Source organism: Oncorhynchus nerka, linkage group LG3 (assembly GCF_034236695.1).
Source record: "Oncorhynchus nerka isolate Pitt River linkage group LG3, Oner_Uvic_2.0, whole genome shotgun sequence".
Lineage (NCBI taxonomy): Eukaryota > Metazoa > Chordata > Actinopteri > Salmoniformes > Salmonidae > Oncorhynchus > Oncorhynchus nerka.
Genome location: NC_088398.1, coordinates 58,486,695 through 58,506,744, shown reverse-complemented (window position 1 = coordinate 58,506,744; position 20,050 = coordinate 58,486,695). Strand labels below are relative to the sequence as shown.

The window sequence follows — 20,050 nt, the reverse complement described above, 5'->3', positions numbered from 1 at the left end:
TTTGACACAATAAATACACTGACTACATGTAAGAGAAAAATGTTTTATTTTGTGTTATGAAATCTTCCCACGATTAATTTGAGATAACAATTAGCCTACTAAAATAATCCTGCCTGAAATTGAGAGGGTTTGGCATTATTTGCAGTTGATGTTTCTCTGCTGCACTATAGGTCCACAATGCGTTAGACATCTGAAATGTACAGGTTTTGCCAACAGTTCATTCAAGAATGAACTTTATTATTTGGTCACATGTGCAATGCATCAGCCTTTCATAGGATAGGACTCACACTCCAAACACCAGTGAGCGAAATAAATAAAATAAATTGTAGGACTCCTTTGTTTGTGCAGTACCTTAGAGTGGTAAACAAGTCTAACAATTCATACATAGCCCAGTTTGTATAAAATACTACAAAAATATCAAGTCAATCTATGTGAAATATGTTTTTACATGATGAGACAGACACAATGAGATGCATTGTTATTTTCTGTTTAAAGAAAAAAAAATCTGTATATTTCCAGATATATTTTCACTGAATAACAGCCAGTATTGCTGTTCATATATACTCTCTTATTACAATATCTAACAATAATTAACCATACATAACCAACTAAGAGTTTGAGATACAGTACAGACAAATGAATGAATGACATTGTCCTTTCCTGATCTCAACAACGCATGGCTGAATAAAATGGATTCCCAGGTTAGAAATGATAACCTGATAGTTTAGCATCATCTCTTACCAAGAGTTCATTACCCATTCATGTGTGTGAACCATCAGAAACATGGCCAACAGTTTGTCTGCTCCTCACGCTTCACTTTGGATCCTACTTCTTCTTGGTATCTTCTTCCTCCTCCGCCTCCTTCTCTTCCTCCTCAGGGAAGGAGATATTTGATTTGCTCTTGAGCAGCTTGACCCCTGGGAATTGGACAGAGAGTGCTGTAGGGTCATATCAGAGAGATCAATAACTAAGAAACAGTCACAGTACGTTCTAACAGCTCTTCACACAGGCACACACTGTCCTGTTCTAATACGCTACAGGAGGATGATGATGGTGTGTGTGTGTGTGTGCAAGTATGATGCTGTTTGTGTCAGCACAGTGGTCAAATGTAATCTGTCCTGTGACCAGGCCATCTGTTAAGGTGGGTGGAACACTCCTCCCTGCAGCTAAGCAACAGCACAGAGAAGACGTCCATGTGTATGGAGATCTTTAAACGCTTTAGTCTATATCCGTTAACTATGACCAACATCAAGCCATTGACAGTAGTGTGACCAACTAGATTTGACAGTGTGAACTGATTCGCCCTCACAACCTCAACCACAATGGTGAGCTGTATCTGCAGCTTTACATGTTCTGTAAAGGAAACAACACAAACCTGAGTCAGGCCCACATTATTTGACTGTAGCCTTCCACATAAGCTACAGTCCAGTTCGACTAGACTTTCATATCAGGTACAGTGTGTTGCTGTGAGGGCCTTACCTGGAATGAAGGGAGGCTGGTGCTGGTAGGGGGTGTCTTTGCGCTTCGGTGTGTCTGCCAGTCGTGGCAGGGCCCCTGATAGCTCCTCTGCTAGGGTCAGCGTGTCTGTGTGAGTCTTGGCCAGCCTGGTAGGAGGCAGGCTGTCTCTGTCCTCACCATGGCCTCTAGAGCAGTCTGTGGACACACAGTATGGAACCTAAATAAATGGTGCTATAATACTTCACTTTAAAGGTCCAATGCAGCCATTTTTATCTCAATATCAGATCATTTCTAGGTACTTTCTAGGTATGGTTATTACCATACTGTAATCATTTTCAATTCAAATCGTAAAAACAAACAAAAAAGCTTCTTAGCAAAGAGCAATTTCTCAAGCAAGAATTTTGCTAAGACTGCCGGAGGGTTTGTGTGGGGAGGGGAAAACAGAAAATTAGCTGTTATTGGCATACAGGTTTGGAACTCTCTTATTAGTCGATTTAATTAATTTACCACATGGTGATGTCACTGAAATTTCAGGCGGTTTTTCAATCTCCAAAGCCGATGTGGGTAAGACCATTAAACAGGTTAACATTCACAAGGATTACCAGACCGCTTACTCAGAGCTTGCGCTGACCAGCTGGCAAATGTCTTCCCTGACATTTTCAACCTCTCCCTGACCCAGTCTGTAATACCTACATGTTTCAAGCAGACCACCATAATCCCTGTGCCCAAGAAGCCAATGCTTTGAAAGGCTGGTATTGGTTTACATCAACACCATCATACCAGACACCCTGGACCAACTCCAATTTGCATACCCCCCCTAACAGATCCACAGATGACACAATTTATATTGCACTCCACACTGCCCTCTCCCACTTGGACAAGATGAACACCTATGACTAAAGCTCAGGGTTCAACATAATAGTGCCCTCAAAGCTCATCACTCAGGTACCTGAGACTGAACACCTCCCTCTACAACTGGATCCTGGACTTCCTGACGGGCCGCCCCAAGGTGGTGATGGTAGGCAACAACACATCCGCCACGCTGACCCTCAACACGGGGCCTCTCAGAGGTGCGTGCTTAGTCCTCTCCTGTACTCCCTGTTCACAACTGCATGACTCCAACACCATCATTAAGTTTGCTGATGACACAACGGTGGTAGGCCTAACCCCATAAGACGATGAGACAGCCTATAGAGAGAAGGTCAGAGACCTGGCAGTGTGGTGCCAGGACAACAACCTCTTCCTCAATGTCAGCAAGATAAGGAGCTGATCGTGGACTACAGGAAATTTGAGGGCCAAGCACGCCCCAATTCACATCAACATTCCTCGGTGTCCATATAACTAAGGATCTATCATGGTCCAAACACACCAACAGAGTCGTAAAGAGGGCACGACAACACCTCTTCCCCCTCAGGAGGCTGAAAAGATTTGGCTCGGGTCCTCAGATCCTCTAACATTTCTACAGCTGCACCATTGAGAGCATCTTGACTAGCTGCATCAATACTTGGTATGGCAACTGCTTGGCAACCGACCGCAAGACGCTACAGAGGGTAGTGCGAATTGCCCAGTACATCACAGGGGCCGAGCTCTCTGCCATCCAGGATCTCTATACCAGGCGGTGTCAGAGGAAGGCCCTAACAATTGTCAGACTCCAGCCACCCAAGTCATAGACCGTTCTCTCTGCTACCACACGGCAAGCAGTACAGATGCACCAAGTCTGGAACAAACAGGATCCTGACAGCGTCTACCACCAAGCCATAAGACTGCTAAATAGTTAGTTCAATTGTTAACCAAATAGCTACCCAGACTATAATTATTATTATTATTTTTTAAAACATTTTATTCATTTAGCAGACATTTATCCAGAGTGACTTACAGGAGTAATTAGGGTTAAGTGCCTTGCGCAAGGGCACATCGACAGATATTTCACCCAGTCAGCTCAGCGATCCGAACCAGTGACCATCCCAACGCTCTTAACTGCAAGACTATCTGCCCTCCTATCTGCATTGACCCTTTTTGCACTAACTCTTTGGACTCATCACATATGCTGCTGCTACTGTTGATCTATCCTGTTGCCTAGTCACTTTATTCCTAGTTATATGTACATATCTACCTCAATTACCGCATATGGACTCAGTACTGATACCCGTTGTATGTAGCCAGGTTATCATTACTCATTGTGTATCTATTATTGCTTTGTTTTTACTTTTCTATTATCTTCTCTGCATTGTTGGAAAGGTCCCATAAGTAAGTATTTCACTGTTAGTCTCTACACCTGTTGTTTACAAAGCATCTTACTAATACAATTTGACTTGATGATTTAAACAGTGCTTACACTAAAATGGCATTATCATAATTTTCACAATTTCATAGTATTATTCCAACCTCATAGTATGGAAATATATAAAATACAGAAATCATGTTTTTGATTGGACTGGGCATTTCATTTATTTGACCATCTGTTACAACAGAAAGTGGTCTCCTGCTGTGCTCTGAACTGGAGCATATTCAGCATTCAACTGAATTCAAGGCCCTTGAGCCTAAAGGCTTTTGGCCATTGGATATTGTTTGGCCATGTTGGATATATTCTAATCCACCCCCTAATTAACAAGCCAAATGTGTAATGAAAACTGCAATAATTACTACAATAATATAGTTGCTATCTAATTGGACCAAGAATAGGCTGCTGTGTTCAAATTAGTTTATTTTGTGCCCATAGTCCTTGTTGCACCACCTGACTAGTAACCATCCATTTGAGGGATGGAATAGCTCTCTTTGTGCACTATCTGACTATCCATTTGAGGGATGGGATGGTGTAGCTCTCTTTGTGCACCATCTGACTATCCATTTGAGGGATGTGATGGTGTAGCTCTATCTGACTAGTCATTTGAGAGATGGGATGGTGTAGCTCTCTATCTGACTATCCATTTGAGGGATGGAATGGTGTAGCTCTCTTTGTGCACTATCTGACTATCCATTTGAGGGATGGGATGGTGTAGCTCTCTTTGTGCACTATCTGACTATCCATTTGAGAGATGGGATGGTGTAGCTCTCTTTGTGCACTATCTGACTATCCATTTGAGGGATGGGATGGTGTAGCTCTCTATCTGACTAGTCATTTGAGGGATGGGATGTTGTAGCTCTCTATCTGACTATCCATTTGAGGGATGGAATGGTGTAGCTCTCTTTGTGCACTATCTGACTATCAATTTGAGGGATGGGATGGTGTAGCTCTCTTTGTGCACTATCTGACTATCCATTTGAGAGATGGGATGGTGTAGCTCTCTGTGCACTATCTGACTATCCATTTGAGGGATGGGATGGTGTAGCTCTCTATCTGACTATCCATTTGAGGGATGGAATGGTGTAGCTCTCTTTGTGCACTATCTGACTATCCATTTGAGGGATGGGATGGTGTAGCTCTCTATCTGACTAGTCATTTGAGGGATGGGATGGTGTAGCTCTCTATCTGACTATCCATTTGAGGGATGGAATGGTGTAGCTCTCTTTGTGCACTATCTGACTATCCATTTGAGAGATGGGATGGTGTAGCTCTCTATCTGACTATCCATTTGAGAGATGGGATGGTGTAGCTCTCTGTGCACTATCTGACTATCCATTTGAGGGATGGGATGGTGTAGCTCTCTATCTGACTAGTCATTTGAGAGATGGGATGGTGTAGCTCTCTTTGTGCACTATCTGACTATCCATTTGAGAGATGGGATGGTGTAGCTCTCTTTGTGCACTATCTGACTATCCATTTGAGGGATGGGATGGTGTAGCTCTCTATCTGACTAGTCATTTGAGGGATGGGATGGTGTAGCTCTCTATCTGACTATCCATTTGAGGGATGGAATGGTGTAGCTCTCTTTGTGCACTATCTGACTATCCATTTGAGAGATGGGATGGTGTAGCTCTCTGTGCACTATCTGACTATCCATTTGAGAGATGGGATGGTGTAGCTCTCTATCTGACTATCCATTTGAGAGATGGGATGGTGTAGCTCTCTATCTGACTATCCATTTGAGAGATGGGATGGTGTAGCTCTCTGTGCACTATCTGACTATCCATTTGAGAGTCTTATAACAGGAGGATGATATAATTCTCAGTCAATCAATATCTAATGTAGATGTATATATAGAGAGTAGCCATGGCCTTTCCAGGAAATAGCTACCTCTATGAGTCAGCAAGCAGTTACTCTGTCACACGCTTCAGTGGGCTCTGTTTAAATATAATGCTGACCACAGACAATACACCCAGTGTTTCCTACTCTCCAGAATAAAAGGAGAATATGAACCAATGTCACCTGTGCTGTCTTGACGGCAGAGCTTGTGAATGCAACGGTTTGTGTTGAAAAAAATGGTGTGAGTGACGACCTGTACCTTTCATGGTGGGCGGAGTATAGACGCTGTGTTTTCTCTGAGATGTCCCTGCACTCTGGGTCTGGTGGAGAGAGATGGAGGGGGGAAAAAAGAACCGCATGAGAAACAACACGCAGAGATCCCATTTCACTGAAGCTATTTCAGGAGCCAGGCCATCTCAGGTAATCAATGACAACTGCATCAGATAGACATGCCACCTCATAGAACCATAGACTGCTGCTAGGGAGCATCCTGATAATGTTGCTCTTTGACTTTTATTTCTGCTTTTAAACAGAGCAAGGTAAACAGAGTGTGAACTACCTCTCCTTGATGACTTGTAGTCTGCTTGTCATCTGTGTGAGAGAAAAGCAGACATGAGTTATAGTACATTTGTCAGTTTAGCTAAAATTGTCAGCCTTAAAAAAGGGGGATACCTAGTCAGCTATACAACTGAATGCATTCAACCCAACCCCTCTGAATCAGAGAGGTTCTAGGGGCTGCCTTGCTCAGGGGCAGAATGACACATTTTTACCTCAGCTTGGGGATTCGATCCAGCAACCTTTCGGTTACTGAACTAGCGCTCTAATAACTAGGCTACCTGTCGCCCCCAAAAAGGAGCTATTACGCAACCCTTGGTTAGAATCTGTGCTGAGGTTCTGCTGGAACATTGTATTTCACCTGTGTGATGTGACTACAGTGGGAGAGCTGTAATGTTCATCATGATGAGCTCATGGCTGAGAGAGTTTATGGTTCAGTGTCCAGATCACTGCTAAAATCCGGCTGTAATGGCTGACTGGTTTGCGCTAACTTCTCCTCCATTGACGTTTCTCTGAATTGAAATTGATCTTAGAAATGACAACCAGGGGTGATTCATATCACCATGAACATCACAGCTGGAGCAAAACACCAATAATTCAATAAGTTATTGAATAAATGGCACTGGACAACAGACTGAAAATCCAGACTGAATTCAGCTCCATCACGTTTGTAGTGCATAAACGGAAGACAGCACAAACATGTGAACCACATTAACATGACTATTTTGTTGAATGAATAGCATGGGTCAACACACGGGCCCTGTATTATACAGATGCTGGATCTTACTTTGATCACTCTTTTGCTGCTAAGAATTTTTCTGCACCTGCAGATGAGCTTTGTGATTTCCATAAGCTCACTGAAAACATAACCATGTGTTAGTGTGGGTTAAGAGTATTGCATGTTTTTCTGTATCCTACCTTTGACCAGCTAATAGCCTAACCATGATCAAGCAACATTCTCGACTAAACGTTCAAATCCTGTTGCTGCAGGATTGTTTTGCCGTGACAATATACAGTAAAAGTCAGAGGTTTGGACAGACCTACTCATCATTCCAGGGTTTTTCTTTATTTTTAATATTTTCAACATTGTATAATAATAGTGAAGACATCACAACTATGAAATAGTACATATGGAATCATGTAGTAATGAAAAAAAGTGTTAAACAAATCTAAATAAACATTACCGTTCAAAAGTTTGGGGTCATTTAGAAATGTCTTTGTTTTTGAAAGAAAAGCAAATTTTTTTGTCCATTAAAATAACATAACATTGAACAGAAATACCGTGTAGACATTGTTAATTAGCCTTTTAAAATTATAAACTTGGACGAGCTAACACAACATGCCATTGGAACACAGGAGTGATGGTTGCTGATAATGGGGCTCTGTACGCCTGTCTAGATATTTCATAGAAAATCAGCTGTTTCCAGTTACAATAGTCATTTACAACATTAACAATGTCTACACTGTATTTCTAATCAATTTCATGTTATTTTAATGGACAAAAAAATATATATATATAATAAAATAAAAAATTATAAGTGACGCCAAACCTTTTAACGGTACTGTATTTTATATTTGAGATTCTTCAAAGTATCCAGCCTTTGCCTTGAGGACAGATTTGCACATTCTCAACCAGCTTCATGAGGTAGTCACCTGGAATGCATTTCAATTAACAAGTGTGCCTCGTAAATTTGTGGAATTTCTTTCCTTCTTAAATGCGTTTGAGCCAATCTGTTGTGTTGTGACAAGGTAGGGGCGGTATACAGAAGATAGCCCTATTTGGTAAAATACCAAATCCATATTATGGCAAAAACAGCTCAAATAAGCCAAGAGAAATGACAGTCCATCATTACTTCACGACATGAAGGTCAGTCAATACGGAACATTTCAAGAACTTTGAAAGTTTCTTCAAGTGCAGTCACAAAAACCATCAAGTGGTATGATGAAACTGGCTCTCATGAGGACAGCCACAGGAAAGGAAGACAGAGATTTACCTCTGCTGCAGGGGATAAGTTCATTAGTTAACAGCCTCATAAATTACAGCCCAAATAAATGTTTCAGAGTTCAAGTAACAGACACATCTCAAAATCAACTGTTCAGAGGAGACTGCGTGAATCAGGCCTTCATGGTTGAATTGCTGCAAAGAAACCACTACTAAAGGACACCAATAATAAGAAGAGACTTGCTTGGGCCAAGAAACATGAGCAATGGACATTAGTCCAAATGTGAGATTGTTGGTTCCAACCGCCGTGTCTTTGTGAGACGCAGAGTAGGTGAACTGATGATCTCTGTATGTGTGGTTCCCACTGTGTAAGGGCTATTTGACCAAGAAAGAGAGTGATTGAGTGCTGCATCAGATGTCCTGGCCTCCACAATCATCCGACCTCAACCCAATTGAGATGGGTTGGGATGAGTTGGACCGCAGAGTGAAGGAAAAGCAGCCAATAAGTGCTCAGCATATGTGGGAAGTCCTTCAAGACTGTTTGAAAAACATTCCAGGTGAAGCTGGTTGAGAGAATGCCAAGAGTGTGCAAAGCTGTCATCAAGGTAAAGGGTGGATAATAACATATTTTGATTTGTTTAACACTTTTCTGGTTACTAGATGATTCCATGTGTGTTATTTCATAGTTTTGATGTCTTCACTATTATACTACAATGTAGAAAAAAGTAAAAAAAATAAAGAAAAACCCTTGAATGATTAGGTGTGTCTAAACTTTTGACTGGGACTGTAGATTAAATTAAGATCCTACATCTGTATGTAGTTCTCTGTGGCCAATACTGTACATGAACTGACATCAAAACATGTGGAGCACATTAACATGACCACGGGTGTTGTTTGAATGGCACGGAACAACAGACAAGCATTGGATGTGACTACAAAACAGCTAAACATGCAGAGCACATGATATGTATTGGACAAAAATGAAACCTTGGACTGTAGGCCTATGTTGTATTCTAAGGCCAACACAGTACATGAACTAAAGGCAGCAGCAAAACATGTGGACCACATTATCAGCATGTTACTACCATATAACACATCACCTCACAACAATAGCTGAATGAAGTCAGTGTGTATCGGACCATCAAGCCTACGGGCATGGGAGGGTGATGACGTCATAGTCTCCGCTGTAGTGGGCAGGGGAAAAGAGCACTGGCATTCCCTGGGGTCATGTAAGGCTGCTATGACACTTTACAATGCATATATAACACTATACATCCTCTGTGACACCCTTCAATCCAGCCACTGTTATAGGACACCAGTCATACTACTGGGTCTGCGTCCAAGGAAAATGACCAGCTGTTTTTACACAAGAGGAGAGAGTTGACGAGCTGATGGCAAATCAACAGTGAGCCTTATAAAAAGCTAAAATGGCCAGAGGGAGAGTCTTGTATTAGCTATTTCCAGGTCCATGGGTTTCACACATTATCTCTGTTAGGGAGAGTGTTCAATTAAAAGCCATGGGCACTGCAGCTCAAAATATCTTGATAGCACATCTGGTTCTCAATGATAAAATTCTGATTCAGGGCACCCAATAATCCAGAGACACAACACTACAGTAAGGTTCAGTATTAACCTTCAGAAGTGGCCTCTCTCCAAGAGACACAGTTTGGATGAGGGACAGGGAAATATCAGCAAGACAAAGAGCTGCTTGTAGCAGAAATAATGGCTGTGAATGAATAGGGTCCCACGCACACCACCTACAGTATGCAGCCCACATACACAGACAGAGTTGAGCAAAACAAGTTTCACTCGACTACACTACACCATCCATTCTCATTCACAGCACACAGCCAGTAACTCCCAATGGGATCTCTCAGGATAATGTAATGGTAAAAGGCCAGATAGCATAAATACTATCAACTAAGCAAAGAGTTTGACAAGACAACTAGGCTGGAGGAAACTGTCCATACGCCCATGGAGACATAGAGAATAGAGGGATAAAGGAATGGAGAGATGGAAGGAGGGATGGAACCAGGGTCATGGTGGGAACAGAGCTGTCACATTGGCAGTGGTTACCTACGCCTGCCATAAAACACAGACCTGGCACTGAGGAGACAGAAATACATGCACCCAGCCAAGGATAAAGAAATCAATGGAGAAAATGAAAGAGTGGGTCTGTGATGTAAAACACACACATTCATACATTCTGACTATGTAATGCCTCTAAAGCTGGCTGCTGGAAGAAGGTCCTGCGACTGGCTTCTGTCAGACAATTTAATTGCCACCCAGTAGATTTGGGTTAGCTGGTTTGTCACAAACAGGAACGTCCCAAATAGCACCCTACTCTCTACATGGTGCACTACTTTTGACTAGATCCTTATGGGCCCTGGTCAATAGTAATGCACTATAAAGGAAATATGGTGCTATTTGGGACGCAGACAAGAACACCCCTTACCCTCTGCCAAAAACTCTCTCTGAGGAGAATATGGGCCAGCACACCCTCCATCAATTAACAGTACCAACCCTTTCCCTTCCCCTGCACAATGGGATAAATAAAACCTGTGTGTTCATACTGATGATTCAGTACAATGGGAAAAATAAAACCTGTACGTTCATACTGATGATTCAGTACAATGGGATAAATAAAACCTGTGCGTTCATACTGATGATTCAGTATAATGGGATAAATAAAACCTGTACATTCATACTGATGATTCAGTACAATGGGATAAATAAAACCTGTGTGTTCATACTGATGATTCAGTACAATGGGATAAATAAAACCTGTGTGTTCATACTGATGATTCAGCACAATGGGAAAAATAAAACCTGTACGTTCATACTGATGATTCAGTACAATGGGATAAATAAAACCTGTACGTTCATACTGATGATTCAGTACAATGGGATAAATAAAACCTGTGTGTTCATACTGATGATTCAGTACAATGGGATAAATAAAACCTGTGCGTTCATACTGATGATTCAGTACAATGGGATAAATAAAACCTGTACGTTCATACTGATGATTCAGTACAATGGGATAAATAAAACCTGTACGTTCATACTGATGATTCAGTACAATGGGATAAATAAAACCTGTGTTCATACTGATGATTCAGTACAATGGGATAAATAAAACCTGTACGTTCATACTGATGATTCAGTACAATGGGATAAATAAAACCTGTACATTCATACTGATGATTCAGTACAATGGGATAAATAAAACCTGTACGTTCATACTGATGATTCAGTACAATGGGAAAAATAAAACCTGTGTTCATACTGATGATTCAGTACAATGGGATAAATAAAACCTGTGTTCATACTGATGATTCAGTACAATGGGATAAATAAAACCTGTGTTCATACTGATGATTCAGTACAATGGGAAAAATAAAACCTGTGTTCATACTGATGATTCAGTACAATGGGAAAAATAAAACCTGTGTTCATACTGATGATTCAGTACAATGGGATAAATAAAACCTGTGTGTTCATACTGATGATTCAGTACAATGGGATAAATAAAACCTGTACGTTCATACTGATGATTCAGTACAATGGGATAAATAAAACCTGTGTGTTCATACTGATGATTCAGTACAATGGGATAAATAAAACCTGTACGTTCATACTGATGATTCAGTACAATGGGAAAAATAAAACCTGTGTTCATACTGATGATTCAGTACAATGGGAAAAATAAAACCTGTGTTCATACTGATGATTCAGTACAACGGGATAAATAAAACCTGTGTTCATACTGATGATTCAGTACAATGGGAAAAATAAAACCTGTGTTCATACTGATGATTCAGTACAATGGGAAAAATAAAACCTGTGTTCATACTGATGATTCAGTACAATGGGATAAATAAAACCTGTGTGTTCATACTGATGATTCAGTACAATGGGATAAATAAAACCTGTACGTTCATACTGATGATTCAGTACAATGGGATAAATAAAACCTGTGCGTTCATACTGATGATTCAGTATAATGGGATAAATAAAACCTGTACATTCATACTGATGATTCAGTACAATGGGATAAATAAAACCTGTGTGTTCATACTGATGATTCAGTACAATGGGATAAATAAAACCTGTGTGTTCATACTGATGATTCAGCACAATGGGAAAAATAAAACCTGTACGTTCATACTGATGATTCAGTACAATGGGATAAATAAAACCTGTGTGTTCATACTGATGATTCAGTACAATGGGATAAATAAAACCTGTACGTTCATACTGATGATTCAGTACAATGGGATAAATAAAACCTGTGCGTTCATACTGATGATTCAGTACAATGGGATAAATAAAACCTGTACATTCATACTGATGATTCAGTACAATGGGATAAATAAAACCTGTACGTTCATACTGATGATTCAGTACAATGGGATAAATAAAACCTGTGTTCATACTGATGATTCAGTACAATGGGATAAATAAAACCTGTACGTTCATACTGATGATTCAGTACAATGGGATAAATAAAACCTGTACGTTCATACTGATGATTCAGTACAATGGGATAAATAAAACCTGTGTGTTCATACTGATGATTCAGTACAATGGGATAAATAAAACCTGTGTGTTCATACTGATGATTCAGTACAATGGGATAAATAAAACCTGTGTGTTCATACTGATGATTCAGTACAATGGGATAAATAAAACCTGTACGTTCATACTGATGATTCAGTACAATGGGATAAATAAAACCTGTGTGTTCATACTGATGATTTAGTACAATGGGATAAATAAAACCTGTGCGTTCATACTGATGATTCAGTACAATGGGATAAATAAAACCTGTGTGTTCATACTGATGATTCAGTACAATGGGATAAATAAAACCTGTACGTTCATACTGATGATTCAGTACAATGGGATAAATAAAACCTGTGTGTTCATACTGATGATTCAGTACAATGGGATAAATAAAACCTGTGTGTTCATACTGATGATTCAGTACAATGGGTAGAAATTCACCCTGTACAGTGGGGCAAAATAATATTTAGTCAGCCACCAATTGTGCAAGTTCTCCCACTTAAAAAGATGAGAGGCCTGTAATTTTCATCATAGGTACACTTCAACTATGACAGACAAAATGAGAAAAAAAATCCAGAAAATCACATTGTAGGATTTTTAATGAATTTATTTGCAAATTATGGTGGAAAATAAGTATTTGGTCACCTACAAACAAGCAAGATGTCTGGCTCTCACAAACCTGTAACTTCTTCTTTAAGAGGCTCCTCTGTCCTCCACTCGTTACCTGTATTAATGGCACCTGTTTGAACTTGTTATCAGTATAAAAGACAACCTCAAACAGTCACACTCCAAACTCCACTATGGCCAAGACCAAAGAGCTGTCAAAGGACACCAGAAACAAAATTGTAGACCTGCACCAGGCTGGGAAAACTGAATCTGCAATAGGTAAGCAGCTTGGTTTGAAGAAATCAACTGTGGGAGCAATTATTAGGAAATGGAAGACATACAAGACCACTGATAATCTCCCTCGATCTGGGGCTCCACGCAAGATCTCACCCGTGGGGTCAAAATGATCACAAGAACGGTGAGCAGAAATCCCAGAACCACACGTGGGGACCTAGTGAATGACCTGCAGAGAGCTGGGACCAAAGTAACAAAGCGTACCATCAGTAACACACTATGCCGCCAGCGACTGAAATCCTGCAGTGCCAGACGTATCCCCCTGCTTAAGCCAGTACATGTCCAGGCCCGTCTGAAGTTTGCAAGAGAGCATTTGGATGATCCAGAAGAAGATTGGGAGAATGTCATATGGTCAGATGAAACCAAAATATAACTTTTTGGTAAAAACTCAACTCGTCGTGTTTGGAGGACAACAAACGCTGAGTTGCATCCAAAGAACACCATACCTACAGTGAAGCATGGGGGTGGAAACATCATGCTTTGGGGCTGTTTTTCTGCAAAGGAACCAGGACGAATGATCCGTGTAAAGGAAAGAATGAATGGGGCCATGTATCGTGAGATTTTGAGTGAAACCCTCCTTCCATCAGCAAGGGCATTGAAGATGAAACGTGGCTGGGTCTTTCAGCATGACAATGATCCCAAACACACCGCCCGGGCAACGAAGGAGTGGCTTCGTAAGAAGCATTTCAAGATCCTGGAGTGGCCTAGCCAGTCTTCAGATCTCAACCCCATAGAAAATCTTTGGAGGGAGTTGAAAGTCCGTGTTGCCCAGCAACAGCCCCAAAACAATCACTGCTCTAGAGGAGATCTGCATGGAGGAATGGGCCAAAATACCAGCAACAGTGTGTGAAAACCTTGTGAAGACTTACAGAAAACATTTGACCTCTGTCATTGCCAACAAAGGGTATATAACAAAGTATTGAGATAAACTTTTGTTATTGACCAAATACTTATTTTCCACCATAATTTGCAAATAAATTCATTAAAATCCTACAATGTGATTTTCTGGATTTTTTTCCCTCATTTTGTCTGTCATAGTTGAAGTGTACCTATGATGAAAATTACAGGCCTCTCTCACATTTTTAAGTGGGAGAACTTGCACAATTGGTGGATGACTAAATACTTTTTTTCCCCACTGTACATACCCATCTATCAAACCTCTCTTCTAGACACGCACATACGCGCCTGAAAAAATCCACCCAGACACGCACACACTGTTCAAGCCACCCAGCACCTCACAGAACACACACATGCTCACATGCACACAAATGCACAAGCACACACAAATGGATGATTTATCAAACCCTGTGTGCTGTAAGATATGTGGCCAGCTAGGCTGTGCCAGGTTATGACATGGGGAACAGCGGTCAGATACAACAACACTATCTCATGTCATGACATAACGATAATGATAACCATTCACATCCTATTCCCCTCAGTGACGTGATGTTGAGTATGACTGTGATGCCTGACTGGGAGCTCTGCTTGCATGCCTTTCTGTTCTGTACTGGGCAGCCTGAACAGTGCGTGTTTGTGTGTCTGGGTGGGTTTTTGCATGCCTTCTGTGCTGGGCTGTACAGCAGGCTGGGATGTGGTGTGCAGCTGGGTGATGCGTGTGGAGATGTATGTTTGTCCATGATCACACAGTCAAGTCACACAGGGTAAAGGTCAAGGTCACCAACAGGGTGTTGATGAGGCTATTGAACCAAGCTTTACCCTGGAGGCCAGAAATATCTGATCTCACTGCCTTCCAGACGCAACATAAGGAAATAGTTGGTAGATTGGTGTGTGTCATGTGGTTGAAGGTTGAATTTCTGCTATCTATCAGGTTTGAACTGAATAACGTACCAGTGTTTGATTACAGACAGATACTGTACTCTCTTTTAGAGACCAATCATCTCTTATTTGGTCCTGCTGGTCTCTTCTCACTGCCTCAGAGTCATCCACAGCTATACCTGGGGAGCTTTCTTTGACACAGGTCCTCTCAGTCTTACTCTATTATGACCTTTCAAAAGCAGTGGGGAGGAAGGCCAGAGTGTGGACAAGGCAGCCTTTGCTATGACTGTGCTGCAGCCTGCTAGGTTATGGGCTGTGACTGTGGCTAGGTGGCAGGCTGTGCTGGAGGCTGAGCTGTAAGCTGTGGCTGTGTTGTGACTATAGCTGTGCAGTGTTGCAGTCTCCATATGCTGACGCCACAGGGAAGGTATTTGTGCTGATATCACATTGTGACCCTCCATGTTCTGGATCTCTCACTCAAGGTTAGATTCCACTCTCACTGTTTCATGATGACACAACAAAGATAAAAACACTCGCCTTGCCGCCTCCTTTTTAACACTCTTCTCATTACTCCCATTCACCAGGGCTGAGATCACCCTCTATCCATCATTCTCCCCTCAGACATCTTATAGTTTAACACTCTTCTCATTACTCCCATTCACCAGGGCTGAGATCACCCTCTATCCATCATTCTCCCCTCAGACATCTTATAGTTTAACACTCTTCTCGTTACTCCCATTCACCAGGGCTGAGATCACCCTCGATCCATCATTCCCCCCTCAGACATCTTATAGTTTAACACTTCTCGTTACTCCCATTCACCAGGGCTGAGATCACCCTCAATCCATCATTCCCCCCTCAGACATCTTATAGTTTAACACTCTTCTCGTTACTCCCATTCACCAGGGCTGAGATCACCCTCGATCCATCATTCCCCCCTCAGACATCTTATAGTTTAACACTCTTCTCGTTACTCCCATTCACCAGGGCTGAGATCACCCTATATCCATCATTCTCCCCTCAGACATCTTATAGTTTAACACTCTTCTCGTTACTCCCATTCACCAGGGCTGAGATCACCCTCTATCCATCATTCTCCCCTCAGACATCTTATAGTTTAACACTCTTCTCGTTACTCCCATTCACCAGGGCTGAGATCACCCTCTATCCATCATTCTCCCCTCAGACATCTTATAGTTTAACACTCTTCTCGTTACTCCCATTCACCAGGGCTGAGATCACCCTCGATCCATCATTCTCCCCTCAGACATCTTATAGTTTAACACTCTTCTCGTTACTCCCATTCACCAGGGCTGAGATCACCCTCGATCCATCATTCCCCCCTCAGACATCTTCTAGTTTAACACTCCATTTTGTGTAGCCCACAATAAGTCTTCGAGCCCTCATTCAACCCATGTTTACATAACTCCTTTATATCCCACAGCTCTTCATTAAATGTCAACAGACAGATCTGAAAGAAAACACTTAGATGATTTACATAAATGAGAGCGAGCCAAATCTCGTTTGTGTTTCTCACTATCAATAATGAGCAAGTTGGGAACAAACAAAAAGTCTCCAAATTCAAACGACCCTCAACAGGAGCACAACAAATCAAAAACCAAACAACTGTCATATGAAGACACACATAATTTCCATGACAGTTTAGAGTCATGCTGAGTGTAGCTTGGCAACATTCAGACCACAAATTACATTTCAATACAGGAAACTACCGAAATTCCATTTTCACTGCTTTTCATTGAGGGCAATTGGAATGTCTATTTCCTGAATTGAATGAGATTCAATTTAAATTGACCCCAACCCTGTTTCTCACACAGGAGAAGTATCTTACTTGCTGCAGTTAGGTCTGGTGGAAGATAGATGGCATGGGTGGCTGGTGTAGGTCTCCTCTTACGGATCTGTTTGGGAGAGACAAGACAGGGCGGGATAGGATAGGGTCGCAGGTCGGGACAGGACAGGGTAGGGCAGGACAGGGCAGAGAGACAGGACCGGGTAGAGAGATGGGGCAGAGAGACAGGACAGGGAAAAGTGGTGTTAAAGTGTGGCTCTGAGTATAGCTGGAGACAGACAACAAGCACCAGTCACTGCTGTGTGTGCATGTTTTACAAAGTGATAGACTAGAGTTCAGTATCAATAAAATCCCTAGTCTAGGTTATGGAGAGGGGTGGGTGTGGAGGTGCTGGGGGAGTGGGAGAGGTTGGCCAAAGCTTTGGATGAAGCTATTTTTCTATAACCACTATGGCGACAAATAAGGATACAATGGAAATAGTTTAGTCTGGCACTATACTTTTTCCCCAAGCAATATTCACTTAAGGCACTAAGACATTGCAATAAAGTCTAGAAAACTAAGATTGTGAAAAATAATTCCAGAAAGTGGAGGGGGAAAACAAGCCTTCACTCATCTTTCAAGGAGTTCACCATTGTCCATGACATAAAACAGGTTTCCCACACATGCATAACATGATACAAGTAAAGCTTCTTCTGCCAGTCAGTGTCAAGAGGAGCTAGTCCTTTTAACTCAGATTTCCAGGTTGCAAAAATGCAACAGGTCCTAAACCCATGTCTAACACTACATAGTTAATCTCCGTAGACTCAGATGTATTTCTAAGTAGCATTTGTTGTGTGTCCTGTCTTTACGATGTGATTATGTAGAAGAAAAAAGAAATTGAGAAAACATTCTGAGCAAGAGCAGGAGGAATTTTGTAAGTGTTGCAATTTTTGGGGGGCAAAAATGCTTGGGTCTCACAGGGATAAGCCCCACACTCTTTCAGCGAGCCCACCATAACAATATTGTTCCATTACAATGTCATAATGGTAATCACATTTATTAACATATCATGTAGAAGTGGATGTTTTCACTTACATGCTCCGATGCCTGAGGGTCCAGCTGACTCTGTCGGACAGGTACAGAAAACTGGATCTTCTTAGGACTGTTGGGCTCCATGTTGTGAGAAGATAGAGAGAAAGAAAGATCGAGGAGGGAGGGAAAGTAAGAGAAAGAGAGGAAGAGGGGACTGTGTTGGGAGCAGCTGCACATACTGTAGCAGCAGCAGCCTCTTCTGTTCCTCCCCCTTCCTTATGAGCCCTGTGATAGCTTTAGTGGACAGCCCAGCCTGCCTCTCCCCTGCCCCCGTCAAAGAAAACGAGAGAGAAAGAGAGAGATGCACTCCACCTCACACACTCTTCTAATGTCCAGTCCACTATAGCAGCCACAGCCAGTCTCCCTTGTCCCCCAGCCCTTGACTCAGACAGACCAACAGCATTCTCTTTAGCCTCTGCTGGGTCAATTGTTCTATCATTGATGAAAGCCACAGGCCAGTCTGAGTCTCCGATATCTCGCTCCCCCTCCCTCCATCTCTCTCTCTGAGTATCATGACATCATGGCCCAGAAGTGCAATATAATCCCCCGAAGGGACCAGGCAGGCACACTGTTAAATATTGATAACCCAAGTTTAGGAAACCATTGCCCCCCGCTCTCTCCATCTTCCTCCATACTTCTTTCTCTCATTGACCTTGTGCTCACTTACTCCCCACTCTCGCTACCTCTCCTTTCCTGAGTGGTATGTGAACCTTGAGACAGTAGAGTTGTCTGAAAAAGGCCTAATATGCTCAATCCCACAGGCATGTCATAGTTTATACATGTATAAATCACTCGTCTATATACACACACTACCATTCAAATGTTCAGGGTCACTTACAAATGTCCTTGTTTTTTAAAGAAAGGCATTGTTTTGTCCATTAAAATAACATCGAATTGATCAGAAATACAGTGTAGACATTGTTAATGACTATTGTAGCTGGAAACGGCAGATATTTTATGAAATATCTACATAGGTGTACAGAGGCCCATTATCATCAACCATCACTCCTGTGTTCCAATGGCACGTTGTGTTAGCTAATCCAAGTTAATCATTTTAAAAGGCTAATTGATCATTAGAAAACCCTTTTGCAATTTTGTTACCACAGCTGAAAAATGTTCTGATTTAAGAAGCAATAAAACTGGCCTTCTTTAGACTAGTTGAGTATCTGGAGCATCAGCATTTGTGGGTTCGATTACAGGCTCAAAATGGCCAGAAACAAAGTCCTTTCTTCTGAAACACGTCAGTCTATTCTTGTTCTGAGAAATTAAGGCTTTTCCACGTGAGAAATTGGCAAGAAACTGAAGATCTCGTACAAAAATAGATGTTGAATTGACGTCTGTGCCCAGTGGCAACTTTTATAGTATTTTGTTTTGTCGCAATTTGGAAAATTGACCGACAAATATGTTGTTTCCACCAGGCCTGTTGAAAAAAATAAAAATCCAATATGTAGTTTAATTAATCACATAAGATTTGGCTGGAAACCTGGTTCATGTAAAATAAATGTATTTGTGCATATCGGGTCAGAGTGGGAAAACCCTGTGTCCATTTCTGAATGGGATACTGACTCCCATCACCATATATCCTCATATTTCAGATCAGGGGGTTGCTCCAGCTTCCAAATTCAAAAGTGTGCATTTTCAAACCACAAACCCTCCAAAAATCTGCGTTCTAACTAAACAGAGATGTTTAATCCATCGTTCCACTCAGTGCTCTAGTCTAGAATGCAGGAAAATACATGTCAGTTCAAGAGGATGCCATGTTAAAACAGCTTTCTTTACCCCACATTTTTATAAAATCACATACAATAGTTATTGCATTCATCCAAACGATATTATAGCCTTATATGCT

The 20,050-nt window shown here is 41.6% G+C and overlaps 1 protein-coding gene across 1 annotated transcript; it reads right to left on the bottom strand.

Moving 5' to 3' along the window:
* Positions 1 to 29: 29 nt before the first annotated feature.
* On the bottom strand, positions 30 to 18,609 carry LOC115111445 (protein phosphatase 1 regulatory subunit 1A-like). The gene is made up of 6 exons (XM_029637494.1): positions 18,205 to 18,609; positions 17,173 to 17,239; positions 6,141 to 6,172; positions 5,841 to 5,901; positions 1,480 to 1,653; positions 30 to 917 (listed from the first exon to the last, which is right to left on the bottom strand). The coding sequence occupies exons 1-6, from the start codon at positions 18,376 to 18,378 to the stop codon at positions 826 to 828; spliced, it is 600 nt and encodes a 199-aa protein (XP_029493354.1). The 5' UTR covers positions 18,379 to 18,609; the 3' UTR covers positions 30 to 825.
* Positions 18,610 to 20,050: the final 1,441 nt, after the last annotated feature.

Coding starts and splice junctions, on each gene's coding strand:
- LOC115111445 (XM_029637494.1), bottom strand. CDS start 18,378: ATGTGCAGCTGCTCCCAACACAGTCCCCTCTTCCTCTCTTTCTCTTAC. Junction 17,240..18,204: donor ACCCTCAGGCATCGGAGCAT/GTAAGTGAAAAC, acceptor TCTCCCAAACAG/ATCCGTAAGAGGAGACCTAC. Junction 918..1,479: donor CCAGCCTCCCTTCATTCCAG/GTAAGGCCCTCA, acceptor TCCAATTCCCAG/GGGTCAAGCTGCTCAAGAGC.